Raw genomic sequence first — 15,438 nt, forward strand, 5'->3', positions numbered from 1 at the left:
TTTCTGGTTAGAAAGAAGTAAGGTTATAACGTTTTATATCCTTTCCATTTAATGATATATGGTACTAGTCATAATTCTTTCAGCCACAGATGAAAGAAATCCAGGTGAAAATAGATTAAAAAGACTGTTCTCCTACCTGATCCAATACCCTGTAATCCTTATTTATAAGCTGCAAGTCTGAATTCAAGATTCAAGACCTCTCTGTTTACTGGCTTTACTCTTAGATCAACTATATTCATGTGGTTTCAAATGGCCACCAGCACTTCTAAACTAGCACCACTGTCATACCTGATTATGAAGAGAAAATGGACTAACAGTAAAAAAAAAAAAAAGTAGGTAGTACTCCTCAGTAGTGATAACAAAGGTTCTTCAAGAAAATGGAAGCCACCTATGGTACCACATGCTTTTCATCCTAGCATTCAGGAGGTGGGGACAGGTGGATCTTTGTGAGCTAGAGATGATCCTGGTTCACACAGTAAGATCCTGTCTCCAAAAGAAAGAAATAAAATGGAGAAACATCTGTGTTTTCTGAAGGAAGAATACAATATATCTTATATAATATTCTTAACCCTGATAATCACAGCTGGCCATAAAAACTTTGTGCTTTATTTAACTCTCATGTTATTGGGAAGTTAAGGGAAGAAGGGACCCATACAAATGGCATCACGAAATATCCAAATCTTGACAAGTGGGAATGTCTCCAGAGGAAACTCAATGCCATTTCTTTACCAGATCAATAGTTTAGGGAGATTGAAAATTAGAGGAAGAAGAAAACACAGATTAAGATTCACAATTTGGGAACCTGATGTGGATGTTGCCTGAAAATTCAATGTCATTAAATGACTATTGTTGAAATTTCTAATCTGTGCTAGTGAGATTGTTAAATTACTTTGAAGATCAAACTTTTTAAAAGATTTTGATTATTTTATATCTTTGTGTGGGTCTGAGGTTATCCTTGTATACCATGTGCATGCAGCTATATGCAGAGAATACCTACAGATAGGTATAGATAGATGATATATAGATGATATACATACATCATACATACATACATACATATATACATACATACATACATACATATATGCATATACAGAGAATGCCACTCCTCTCCCTTGATTGTAAGTCAGAGATTTCATGTATATACAATTTTTTGTAGATGTCATTCAAAATGAATGCAGAATATTGTACTCAAATTAGCTCCAAATTCATAAGCTTGCTTTCTTTTATAAATAGTCCTACACTGAACCACCCTGTGAGTGTATCTTTGTTCGCATTTTTTATCATCTTAGACTCATGTCATATATTTAGAATTATAGGACTATTGTGTATAAAGAAGATCTCTCTGACCTATAACATCAATAATCACACAGGGCAATATATCATCTCAAACATTTAGTGTAAAATAACTCTGATGTTTAAAGGTTGATCTATGTATTTCGAGATGAATTGGATGCCATTGAATACTGTGTAGTCACTGCTGGTCTACATGCACAGCTCTGTACAAATATTCTGCACTGTTTCTACATAGAATTTATTTAGAATCTCAAGCAGAAAAAGAAAAAAACTTTTGGTTTTATTTGCTTATTTATAGGCCTCCAGACAGTGGGGATATTCCGAGTTGGAAGCTCAAAAAAGAGAGTAAGACAAGTAAGTGAATACTGAATGTTGTCTGTTTCAGCTGGTATTTAATGGAATTACTAGGTAGAAAGTTCAAGTTTATATAGATTCTCTTCTGACTATCTTTTCCTTACCCTCTGACTGGCTATAATATAATTAAGACCCAGGAGATGAAACATCACTCAGAAGCTTGGAAAGATGGAGTTGGAATGAAACAAGTGAAAGTAAATGTCTGAACATGTCCATTCCATGCGTAGCTAAAGGAAACTATCTGATAAAAACGTCTCTGAAGCAGGAAAAGAAGGAGATTCAAAACATGCCTAACTAATCAGCAAGTGATAGTAAATAGAAAATAATTGTGTAGTGGCCAATTTTACCAAAATATGATAGGAAAATGCCTTATACACTCACATCTACCCTTTCTGCCATCTCTCTCTGTGTCTATGTCTCTCCCTGTCTCTGTCTCTCTTTCTGTGTCTCTCTTTGTCTGTCTGTCTGTCTCTCTATCTCTCTCTTGCTCTCTGAGGAATAGGGTACATGTGTGTGTGCGTGTGCATGTGTGTGTGTGTGTGTCACATATGTGTGTTCAGGACAGTATCATGTTGTATCTCAACTATCTTGATTGCAGTAGTGCTATGGGCATCCTCTTCATTCTGGCTGTCTTGTAAATGCTGATGGAAAGTTGTCTCAAATAAGTGAGCAATTGAGGACAGTGATAAGTACTTTTACCAGGTAGACAGATGATGGTTGCCAGCAATTGTTCATTACCATTTTTTGGATCCATAAAAAAGGTGGAAAATCTTTGTACCGGGATCTACTTAAGGACTACTCACTCAATGTGATGCAATTAGTGGTAACTTAGAACTATATTTGAGTATGGCATACGCTTTAAGTCACTATTTTATGTTTTTATGTTACTTCTCCATACCCTGCACTTTTTCTTCATAAAGTAAGAGCTAGGGCTTGGGAAGTGGCTCTTGGTGTGTAAGCATGAGGGCTGGAGTTCAGATCCCCAGCACCCACATAAAAAGCATGGTATGGCCACATAACCTCAGCACTAGGATTCAGAGGGCAAGCACAAACAGAGGATCCCTTGAGCTCAATGGTCTCCTAGCTTACTGCAATGAAACAGCAACCTCTCCAGGTTCAATTCAGGGAATGAGTTTGTCTAAAGGGCATAAAAATTCCAGTGATAAAGGAAAACACCCACCATCATTCTTTGACCTCTATATCTCCTGTACCCACAGAGGCAAGACAGGGATATGAATATGTTTAAAGTAAGAACTTGTCATTTGTGCTATTATCTGCTTACCTTGTATCTCTACTAGTCTACTGGATCAAGGAACTATAAGGACTTTATCTCTTTATTTGCAAGTGTACTTGTGTACTTTGAGGACCTATAATAGCACTTGGAATCCAGCAAAATGTAATGAATCCTCAATAGATGGATAGATGGATGGATAGATGAATGAATGAATGATTGAAGAAACAAAATATGTCTTACAGAAGTTTATTGCACTGTCTAGCCATGCATAAGAATTTATACAACAGAGAGCAATGCACAAGGGACATCAAGTTGTCAGAGATGCAAAGCAGAGCATGATATTATTATTTCTGCCACATTGTTACCATGTTTTCTGCTGCTATTCATTTTAAGAGGCTTGGTAGAATGATTGAGGCAAAGAATCTTTCTCGTAATTGCTCAGAAGTCTATACTAACAAACTAGGGATAACTTTCATTTCAACAGATGATCTTTTAAGCCTTCATCATGCAGATCTCATCTACATTGTTAGTTTTGTGATTTGTCAAATAATCTTGAATTTTTTTGTTGGTATTCTAGTAAACTATCCAAATTCCAATAGGATGTGTTTGGTGATATGCCCAAGTGTTGTGTAATAGTTCTCTCACATTTACACTTGACTTAAATTCTCTTCTAACCCTCAGCCCTTACATTCAACTTCCTGATTATTATTAGCCACTCCTCTGAAAACACCATTAACAACAAATTCACAACTGGTTTTATTATAACACATTCACATGTCTATAGAGATAAATAGATATGTATTCATAACTAATATGTATAGAGTCTATAGCTCAAGGTGGCGTGTGGCTTCTTTTTTTCACCTTCTTTTGATCTGTGAAGACTTAATTGCCAGATACTGTCCATGAAAATACTTGTCTTTGGTGAGCACTAAACACTGAGATTAGATGGTTCTAAGATATCATTGTTACATGAAGCTTCTTGTTATATTAGCCCTATGAATCTTTTGTAACTGACACTTGAACCATTGATTTTTCAGTTGCGTGAGGAATTTGACCGTGGGGTTGATGTCTGTCTGGAAGAGGAGCACAGTGTTCACGATGTGGCAGCCTTGTTAAAGGAGTTCCTCAGAGACATGCCTGACCCCCTTCTCACAAGGGAGCTATACACTGCATTTATCAACACTCTCTGTACGTAATAGAGCCAGATTTGTGGGAAAGCATCCTGGAATACTGGGGTGTCCAGCTCACTCATGAAAATCTTGTTCATGTGTTTTCCGATAACTGGTTTTCTCTTTATTGGTCTCTAATGAATGGGCTATTTGAGGGATTTTCTGAGATAAACCCTAGGGAGAACTACTAAGAAGAAAGCTGAACTAAAACAAATGGGAAAAGTCAAGAATTTCAGATGTTTTCAAATGACCCCAAGAAAGTAGAAAGTGCTATAAGTTGATGCTTTGAAGTGCTGGAAGGAGCTTGCTTTGAGTCAGTGCCTAAAAATGAATCATGGCTTCTGGTATGAGGAAGGAGGGAGCCAGAGAATCCAGAGTAAGAAAGCAGTGAGCATTTCAGTGGAAGCAAATGTCACAATTCAGTCACTTCCCCTGCTTTCAAAGTAGCTGTTATCTGGCTACACACACAGACCCAGAGAAGTAAACAGAATGAGGTGGAGAAGGGAAATACTAAAGATGTATTTCTTCTTCTTCATCTCTTCTTGCAATACAGCAATTCTGATGAGATTATGACTGAGAAAGAAGACAATATCTTTGTCATAAATGTCATGGGTATGGCCAACAAAAAGTCTATTTCTTGTATATTGTTCCTTATATAAGAGGATTATAAAAGATTTCAGAACATTCACCAATTCTCAACCACTGTTAGTAGGTATTCATCCGTATGCACTAAAAATCATTAAGTTATACTGAGTAATGAATAGGGAAAAGTTGGGTGATGGAAATAAGGCAAATGGAATTATCTTTCTCATGATTTACCTAGATGCCCACCTTGTCTCTATATCTTTCATAGGGTTTTGTAGCTCTGCTGCTAAAATAGTGGGGAAAATGTGTGAAGACAGAGTAAGGCTGGCTAGGTAACCTCTTTCTTAATGTAGCAGAGAAGAAAGTTGTCCTCGGTGTCCAAAACAGTGTCAACTCCTCTTGGTCTTACTTGGAGTGCCTCTCTCTTCCTTCTGTAGTGTTGGAGCCTGAGGAACAATTGGGCACCTTGCAACTCCTCATTTACCTTCTACCTCCCTGCAACTGCGACACCCTCCACCGCCTCCTTCAGTTCCTCTCCATTGTGGCCGGACATGCCGATGATAATGTCAGCAAAGATGGACAAGAGGTATGCTACCATAAAGAGAGTGACTTCCTTTCGATTGTTTATCCATTGTTCTGTTACTGTTATGGTGCAAACCATCAATATAACCATAAATTTCAACTGGGAATCATGCCACTCTACCACTTGCATTAGCTACTTGTCTCCTGACTTCATCAAAATACCTGAGAAAAGCAAACTTACAGAAGGAGGGGTTTGCTCATCATACATGGAAGACATGGTTACAGGAAGAAGAAGCAGGTAGTCACAGGGTGTCTATAGTGAAAAAGAGGGGTACAGGTGACTGCTGACAGCCAACTTGCTTTCTGCATTTCATTCAGTCGGGACCCGAGCCTGTGGAAGGATATCACCTACATTTAGAGTGGGTTGTCCCACCTCCATTTAAAGTAGATTATACATAATTGACATGCCAAAAGATTTGCTTTTGTGGTCATTATAAATCCAATCACAGGTTGTCTGACATTTATGTAATAGTGCTGCCCAGTGCCTTCTCGGAGGGGACAGTACCTGAAAACACATGAACTGCTGACCTCCTTGCTGTTTCAGTGATCTCTCCAAATGAGACTGCCCTTTTCCATTTGTGAGGGGAACATAAACAGTTAACTAGAGAAGAGTTGGAAATGTGTAAAATTAGGATGTGGGAGTGAGAAAAATTTCATTCTTTGACCTATTAAAAGCATGGCATCCCCTCTTATTTCATCTGCATTACTGTAGGGAGGACTTTTCACTACTTCAACCATGCCTCCAAAACAGGCATTTGCTGAATGAGATGGGCCTTCTATTCTGTTTTTAGAATCAGGTGTAGAGGGGACTGGAAGCTCCTTTATGGCAGTGCCACATGAAGTCAAATATTAAAGGCACATTTGCAGAAGTCCTATAGACCATTTAGGCATATTCTAGTGCGAACTGGTCCTTATTCAGGACTAGTATGGTCCCTCTTCCCATATGAAATTTTGGGGATTGTGGTTCTCTTCGGTTACACTTATACTTTCAAGGGTTTTATAGTTTCACCATTGGTCAAAAGGCGCAATGCATGCTAGCTGAAACCCTATGAAATCCTCACCCGCATAGGAGAGCCTGGTTCCTTCTTTGTTTTCACACAGTCACACTTCTCTCTGACTTTGGTTTTCCCTTGAGGCCTCAAACCCATTTATAGGTTAACATGCACTGTAAATCAACAAAAGGAAGCCAGGGGCATTCCAATCTTAACCATATGTGCTGTTGTTTAAATCCTTATTGAGCAGAGCTCAGGCATCTGATGAACTCAGTTCCATGCTTGTCGGATTTTGTTCCCACAGGGAATGGACATGTGAATTTTTTTCACCATAATTCAGAAAAGCAATCCTTCCTTCCTTCTCCCCCTTCCCACCAGGAGTTTGAGAACAGAATTTAAACTTTCCAGAGGTAGCCACTTTTCTCTGTAGAAGTTATAATTAGTGAAACCCTCACTGGCTTCAGGTTTCATCATATGGTCCTGACACCTTATTTCAGCATACACAGCTCTTCCTTGGGTATACTATAATTCTCATAATTGTTACATAGTTACATTATCCGTCTGGGTGTCAGCTTTTATGGACTAGAGAGATAATGGAAGCCATGGAGTCTAATAGCTGAGTGGAAACAGAATCCTGATTGGAAGGTATGCCAATTGCCTCTCTGGTGTTCCTTAAGTACTATGTGAGAAGGAAAGAGCTGGGTCTTGGGTGATTGAGAAGGCATGGAGGAAAGCAGAAAGTCCAGTCCAACTTGCTACTATATTACCTTTTAAAAATAATTTTCAGGCACACAGTTTTCCATTCAAACCTCAACAAGACTCCATTACTCATGCCACAAAGAAGACAATATAGATTGAAATATAGATTAATGTAGATTAAAATATAAATGAAAATACAGATTAATTTTAACCTGCTAGGATCCTAGTTACTATTTTAGACTACCTCTATCATGTGTTGGTTTTGTGCCATAGTACGTAATCCTTCTATTAGGCAAGATAAATATCATTGTGCCCACTTTTGAGGGGTGGAAACTGAGAGACAGTGGTTAGGTAACTTAGCCCATGTCCTCCAGGGAGCTTCCTCTTATGGTAATATAGGTGGCATATTTGTATAGTTTACAACTCTGGAGATGTTCCATATACCCTGTAGTCACTGTAGATTTGCAGAGTTTTTAGGACAGTACCCCAGTAAGTAACAGAAAATAGCTCTTGCAGAAGGATCTCCTTCAGCCATTTATACAAAGTCATAGTGGCTGATGATCAGGTGGATTTTGCAACTAGTGAATGTTTTGCTGTCTTTAAGTATAGCCAGACTAAGTTGCTGAGTTAAGAAAGCAGGGAAAATGGAAGGACAACATCACTTCTTTGGACAGGTTAGAAGTACGTGTAAAGAAGCAGCTGTGTTGGACTTAAGTAACAGATTAGTACTGAGGGATTGGAAGGAAATTAGACCATGTTCACAGAGTATTGGATGTTTCTGTGGGAAGATTCTCCATCCTGTTGAGATATGAACTTTGGGACCATTGTGAAACAGATAATATGTTGTGCAGTAGATTAAAGTCACACACACAGAGGGGAAAGGGAGAGAGGAAAGAGAGAGACAGAGAGAGATAGGAGAGGAGGGATGAGTGTTAGGAAGCTTCTATATCAAAGGCAATAGAGAATCCAGGAGTCTAGAAGGTAGGGGGAGATAAGACAGAAGATAAACAAAATAAAGAAATATAGTACCAAATCTCTTCAGACATTGAGAAAAGGGATAGTCATGAACTTGAAGACCTGCAAATGGCTCCATGGAGAAGGCTGAGTAAAAGCCACCTTTTAAGTAGCTCATGGGGAATTGAGAAGATGGGCCATGTAAGCATGGCATAGGAATAAAAGTAAGGGTAGGGGTAGAGGAACAAAAGAGAGGTTTCTTGCTTAGACTTTTGTAGTTGAATGAACAGGTAAAGAATACAGAATAGGCAGAAGCAGATAGGAGGGCAATATACCACACTGTAAATTGGGGTCAAAGAACAGAGCATTTGTCTAGCTCTTCTACTTATTTGTTAGTTTGTGTTAGCCATTTGTTAGACCATCACAGTTTTACAGATTGCAACATGGAAGAAAACTGACTCCGAATAGTAAAATTAGTCTGAAGGCTCACAAAGCTTTGCCAGAGCCCTGTCTTTGTGAAAGAGGAAGGGGCGGGGGAAGCAGAAGCAAGGCTCAGGAAGGCCAACACTTCCTCATCTGCAAAGTGAAAACATCACGTCCTTTCTAAGATATGCTTAAAATTCAATGTACTCTTAGTTGGTAAGATCATGAAGATATATACTAAAATGTATGTAAGTATATTGAGGAAAGTTGTTGGTCTACCCACTGAGGGTATTTTGGGGGAAATGGCAATATTTTATTTAATTTGTTCTCTTGTGTTAGTTTTCTTTATTCCATTCTGTTAGGCTTGGTATTTTCTTTGCCACTTAGGGGAAACAAGAATTTTGCAGGTTTAAGAAACATTTCATTTCCCACCTTAAAAAAAAAGAGGTTATAGTAAGAATAAAATAAGAATAAGCCCCCTGATGGTGGTTTGTCAATGTGTAAGACTGCTGGTATTGGAGAAAAAATGTGGTGTGACTAGGCATTTATTTGGTGAAAGTGTCCACCGCTGGCATTAAGTTTGTAGAAGAACTATATGAGAAGCAACAAAGAACCGATGTGGAGCTATAGTTCTTGATCTTTGAGGAGATAGTTGCTTCTAGAACACAAAAAAGTTAGCTTTGGAACTTCAACAAGATTTTGCCTCCCATCTTCTAGTCTTGCCTTAAACCTCATTTCCCTTCTGCCCATGGTGTCATAGAGTCTGTCATAGAAGTTGAATAGGATGAAGTACACTCACATGATGTAAAAAAGGCTGGCACTAGCACAGACATATGGTTTCATTCCCTATGGTTCCACCTGCTCCTGGCTCTTGGATTTACTGCCCACTATCTATAAAATAATGACCACAGCACAGCTGCTGTACTCATAACTTATCTAGAGAAAGAACTGAGAATGTCTGTGGAAAGCCCCTAGATACGATGTCTGGACATACTAGACTTTTAATACATGTGAGCTATTTATAAGGTGCTTAGAAATAATCTGGGATGATTACTTAGTGAAGATAGAAGATTTCCTGGAATTGGCTAGCTAACTAAATCATGCAATAATGACCTGGGTTTGAGTACTCCTAATACCTTAGAGAAACCTTATATATTTTAAGTAATTAAGTAAGGAATGTCCATATGAGTATATATTAAAATATGGGGAGCAAAGGTGGGAGATAACCAGAAGCAAGTCTCCATCACAGCTTCATAAACAGCAAAACAAAACATAAAATGAGGAGAACAAACCACAGCAGCTGGGGCTGCAGCTGGAATCCATGTGCAGTTTTACAGATGGATAGTATTGCATTCCCAGAATAGCAACCAGAGAAGGAAAGAGCGGAAACAGAGCTCTGGATTGTCCTTGTACTAAACATTCTTTTAACTGAAAACAAAATCTTCTGTTTCTTCATGTTGAGAGAGAGAGAGAGAGAGAGAGAGAGAGAGAGAGAGAGAGAGAGAGAGAGAGAGAAACTCTATGGGGAATGGGGAAGTTTTCCTGATGCCTCCAAGTTCTGAAAGGAGGAACTGGGAAATGACACATATTTTATTTACTCCTTAACCATGAATTTCCAGGAAGAGGTTTGAAAACTAGAATAAAAACTTATGAGGCTTCATGTCAATGAAATAAAACAAAGACCAAATATCGAAAGGTCCCAGAGAAAAGGTATTGTCTCTTTGATTTTGTGAAGTTTACCACAGGGAATACTTTTCCTTGGTGGTGACTTGTTTACCTGAAAATGGCCTTGCCTTCTAAAAATAAAGCAATCCGAGTTCTGTGGTGAGTACTTCACCAGTTCAGTGCAGACTTAGGGGCTTCTCCTTGGCTATTCCATGAGGATTCCTGAATCCTATGCTGGGCAAATGCATACTGTCTCAAAGATGGTGTGGATCTTCCTGTGGTTGGGGGTGCATCTTTATCCTGACAGTAATCAGCATTCTCAGCTGATGTTAACAAGAGAAATGAAAATTCACAGAGACCAATAGTACTGGGGGAAATTTTGCCCTACAAAGCTCCATGTGGAATGACCTGTGGTTGGCACAACTAAAAGTAAAGGGAACCTACTAGAATTTAATGTTCTAAGGCCACTTATGCTTAATAATCTACCATGCATAGGACAGTACCTGAAGCAAAGAACAGTCTGTCACTAAATTTTACTACTGTCATGATAGATAAACACTTGATTAGAGATATTTAGCCAGACTTTCCTTCCCATGTGAAAAAAAGGCAAGTAAAAGGATTATCAAGCTTTTAAAAATGCTCCTATTCCTGATTGTAATGATTTATCTTAGAGAAATGACTCTCAAGACAGTGCTCAGCCAAGCACATAAGATGTCTTTTTGTAGGTATTTCTGTACCTTATTTATAGTAACAGAAGACCGAAAATGACACCAAGGCATATCATTTGGCTGTGCTTAAAAGAAATCATTATCAGTTTATGCAATGGGCTGCTTACTTAAAAAGAGAAGAATGAAATTTATTTCAAATTGAGAGATAGATGCAACATGTTTGTAAGAGACAACAAGCAAGTTACAAAATAGGCTACGAAGTGAGACTCTAGCTTTCAGGGAAAAAAAATCCCCAACAGCTATACCATGGGTGTCTGTTCAAATAGGTACTTACAAAAGCATTTGAACAACTGGGTCTGGAGACTGGTGGGATGAAGACTACATGCTTGCCCGGGCTTTCTACTTATCAACATATGGAACATGAGTTTTTTTTTAATTGGATATTTTATTTATTTACATTTCAAATGTTATCCCCTTTCCCAGTTTCCCCTCTGAAAACCCCCATCCAATCCTCCCTTACTCTGCTTCTATGAGGGTACTCCCCCACCCACCCACCCACTTCTGTCTCACCGCCCTAGCGTGGGCATGCCTACACAGGGGTATCAAGCCTTCACAGAACCAAGGGCCTCACCTCCCACTGATACCAGATAAGGCCCCTTCAGCTTCTTCAGTCCTTCCCCTAACTCTTCCATTGGGGTCCCTGTGCTCAGTCCAATGGTAGGCTGCAAGCATACATATCTGTATTGGTCAGGCCCTGACAGAGCCTCTCGGGGAACAACTGTATCAGGCTCCTGGAACATGAGTTTTTAAAAAACATTTTTGCCCCTAAAGAGTAGTTTGTTGCCTTCATCCTGGGCTTCCTTGACAGTGTCACATCCTGCTCACCTTGTGTCTTTCTTCTTTGTCTCTGCTTTTGAGAGTGTTTGAAGAAGCATCTACACTGACTGTTCTAGATGCAACCCTGCAAATGCTCTGATTTAGACCACCAGAACCACACTCAAATCTAATCCAAAGGGGAATGAATAGAATGCCATGATGAACATCTGTCACAGGAGATCACACACCTGAAACTAATCTCACATACCTTCCCAGCACCTGCTTCTCTTATTTTCCAAATATCTGACCCATTCTTGGTCTGTTTTATCAGCTGCCCCTAATGGATCCCTCCATATTCCTTGCCTGTTCTCAATCTGTTTTCTGTTACTGTGATTTAAACACGGAATCCTCATCTCCAGTGCGGTCCCTTATTCTCTACAACGATAATCTTGGAAACTATACTTTACCCCTGCTTCCATTGTGGTTCAGAAGCCAGCTTCTGAAACCTGGACTGTGGTACAATGTCCCATGTGATCTCTCCCCAGTGCTGTTTCTAGGGCCATGGAATGCTCTTTCCAACAGGCAAGTTCTTCCTTCTCCATACAAAATCCCCTTGCTCTGAAGTCCAAAATATGTCCAATGTACTTTTGTGTGCTACACTGTGCAAATGCTCCTTACTCAAGAGAGCCTTCTTTTCACCAGAAACAACTGTTTCCTTTTTTTCCAGTATGTGTGTGTGCATGTGTGTGTACGTGTGTGTTTGTGAATGTCCTGCAGTCTCTGCAGTTGATAGATTTATTCTTTGTACTCACTACCTAAGAATGACCAGTATATTTTCTTCCTATAATATAAGCCCTCTAAAATAAGGGCTGTGCTATAATGGTTGCTATAAATGTTCAAAATAATTTTGACCAATGAAAAATGTCAAGCCTAGTGTAGGAATACGCTGAGTAGATGGACCAGCGAAGATGGTATGTATTGATAAAGATCCAGATAAAGAGACACATTGATAGATGGTTGCTGAACATCAATATTTTTTAAGGAAAAATGGATTTGTAATGTTGAATAGGAAGAGTTTTACAATAAACACTTAAGAATTGCAACAGTTTACTCAATGTGCTAGCAATGTGATCACTGAAATTTTATCCTCAATCCAAAATAGGAATCAAATGGAATATTACCATGCCCTTTTTGATTCTGACAAAGGTGATATTTTCCATGCAAGAAAAAACTACTAATGAAAATATATCATAGATTATTGAAACCCCTCCACTAGAATTTTAAAGAGCAGCATTAAAATTCAATAATCTTTGTGTTTTCTTCACCCATAGGTCACTGGGAACAAAATGACATCTCTGAACTTAGCTACCATATTTGGACCCAACCTGCTCCACAAGCAGAAGTCATCAGACAAAGAATATTCTGTCCAGAGCTCAGCCAGAGCTGAAGAGAGCACAGCCATCATAGCTGTGGTACAGAAGATGATTGAAAATTATGAAGCCCTGTTCATGGTACGTGGTCCTTCAATGGTGATACATCTCAGTGATGTGATTATTAGTTGCTTGTGGTGATATAAATGAAACTCAGGTTTGTCACTTCCTGTTTTGTTGTGCTGGATATGAGTAAACCATTTTATGTTAGACAGTTTTGCTCAAATAGTAATTTCTATTACTATGGTGTCACTACAAAAGTTTGTTTCCATGTCCTAGCCATCATATAGGAAGTAGGAAATTCATTTTGTTGCCCCTTAAATAAGAATCACATGTAAAGATTTAGTCATTGACAAAACAGTAGTTCTTGCTCAAAATATTAATAAAGCACTGCTTTTTGGAGTTCTGTTATCTCTGTGAATTCATCTGTCTATATCCAAACATAGTGACACAATTTCTCCAAGGTCAATCTTGACATTGCACCTCCTGTATGAAATGGCATCTTTCTTTCCCGTGCCCTTCCCATGTCACTTCCCATGCCACATATCTCCTGAAGCCCAGTACAATTCTTATTTATGTTTATCTGGCTCAGCATTGTGTTGCAGTCATGTATGGTCATTTCCTCTAGTAGATTACAAGTGCATTTACAGCAAGGACTGTGTCCTTGATATTTCCTCTGTATCCTCTGTACACTTTTGGAAGGACCTTCATCTGCTAGACACTCAGTAAAAATTTTTTGGATTTGTATTGAATTACCAGTCCCTATTTTGCATAATAAAACTGCATTGCTTGCTCAAACATTCCTTGAAACATCAGAACAAAAGTCAATTTTTTTTCCTATTTCTGTTCTCTACTCAGATTGCATATCAATTTTTACAGGAAAGTTCTCCATTTTTAATTTGTCATTTCTCTTATAATTTGCAAGTGCAATAAATCTTGCTTAATTCCACTAGAAAAGGGATTCTCAACCTGGAGGTTGCAACCCCCTTGGGGGTTCATCTAAGAACACTGGAAAACACAGATATTTACATTACAATTTATAAAAGCAGCAAAATTACAGTTATGAAGTAGCAGCAGGATAATTTTATGCTTAAAGATCACCACAACACAAAGAGCTATATTAAAGGCATTAGGAAGGTTGAGTATCATTGCACTAGGACCTTTTGTGGCTCCTTCAACTTAGAATGTTAGCTACCTCTTTTGAATTTCCTGAAGGATTTATTAATACTTATCATATGCTTAACAGTTGCTTTATTGCCATGTTTGTCCTATACCCATTTATTCTGGATATTTAAATGTCAGTGATTTGGAATAGCTTCCCTATTTGTCTTACCTGTATGATTGAGACCAAGTTATTCAGTATTCCATAAGCACTAATTAAACTCATGTGAAATGGAAAAAAAATCTAATTCTTAAAGTTATGGCCAGAATCACTTGCTGTGAGAAAGAATTATATAGACTCTAAATATCTGTTCAATTGTTAATTAATAATTATATTTGTTTGATAACATGAGGTGGCTTAAATCTCAGTATTTTAGCACTAGTGACATAATTACCATAACATTTTATCACACATTTGGTAAACTGCCTCATAGAAGGTGACTTAGGAACTCCAAAATTCTTTTACTACAAGATTCTGTTCTATCTAGACTTTTAAAGTATACCTAAAAGGAGTGTCCATCATATGCACTCAATTCTATTGGCCAGAACTTACCCATAGATTATACTGAACTGCAAGGGAAGTTGGGAGTTGTACTCTGGATGGAAGCCCAGTTGGAAGAGGAAAGGCATTTACCACAGTGAATAATAGTGGCATCTTGCTCCCCATTGTGTCTCTGAAGCATTGTCCCTGTGTTGCACATGGAAAGCTCTCAAAAATGTTGAATTAGTCATCAACTATATAACTTTCACACTTCAGTCCAAATCCTCATAATTAATTACATATTTGGATGAATCAAATGTCTGAACTTTTCAATATTTTCATCAAGTTTTAAGTCACATTTCATTTTGCCAAGTTGTCTTGGCATTACTTCATGTTCTCTGAACTTTTTTTAAAAACAAAATAATATCTCTCATCAATCTTAATTCTAGTGTCTAAATTCTGTATTCTAAGCAAAGTTTTCCTTTATATGAAACTACAAACCATCAGGAATTTTTTTTTTATTTCAAACACTAACCAAATGCTTCCTGATTTCCTTGAAAGGCGGAGGTCATTGTAATTATGTCATCCCTCTTTTTTCTACTTCCTGCCACCTGGAAGATCAGGACAGCAGCAAAACATCAGGATTCTGTCTCTGGTGATGCTTCCCAAACCTGATGTTATTTTTATCATTTTCTGCAGAGATGAGTGTTGAGATTCTCTTGGTCATTAACAAATATTTTATGTGTGCAAGTTATGGTTACTGTTTCTTAAAGAAATCCATCTTGATGAGCTTGTCTAAAATCCAATGCCTCTACCCTTCCTCCACTATTCCTGGTATGACTCCTCTGCCTCCTGCTAACACACAAACACACACACACACACACACACACACAGAGAGAGAGAGAGAGAGAGAGAGAGAGAGAGAGAGA

General features: G+C 38.3%; 1 protein-coding gene across 3 annotated transcripts in view; it reads left to right on the forward strand.

Moving 5' to 3' along the window:
• Nucleotides 1-15,438, forward strand: part of Arhgap6 (Rho GTPase activating protein 6) — a 476,516-nt gene that overhangs the window by 433,600 nt on the left and 27,478 nt on the right. For all 3 annotated transcript variants that reach the window (XM_028761629.1, XM_028761636.1, XM_028761643.1), the window contains exons 6-9: nucleotides 1,595-1,650; nucleotides 3,922-4,072; nucleotides 5,076-5,224; nucleotides 12,769-12,948. In XM_028761629.1, coding sequence (XP_028617462.1) covers nucleotides 1,595-1,650; nucleotides 3,922-4,072; nucleotides 5,076-5,224; nucleotides 12,769-12,948 — 536 coding nt within the window. The remainder of the gene's footprint in view (nucleotides 1-1,594; nucleotides 1,651-3,921; nucleotides 4,073-5,075; nucleotides 5,225-12,768; nucleotides 12,949-15,438) is intronic.

This window comes from Grammomys surdaster, unplaced genomic scaffold, assembly GCF_004785775.1.
Source record: "Grammomys surdaster isolate TR1022 unplaced genomic scaffold, NIH_TR_1.0 131, whole genome shotgun sequence".
In the NCBI taxonomy this organism is placed as follows: domain Eukaryota; kingdom Metazoa; phylum Chordata; class Mammalia; order Rodentia; family Muridae; genus Grammomys; species Grammomys surdaster.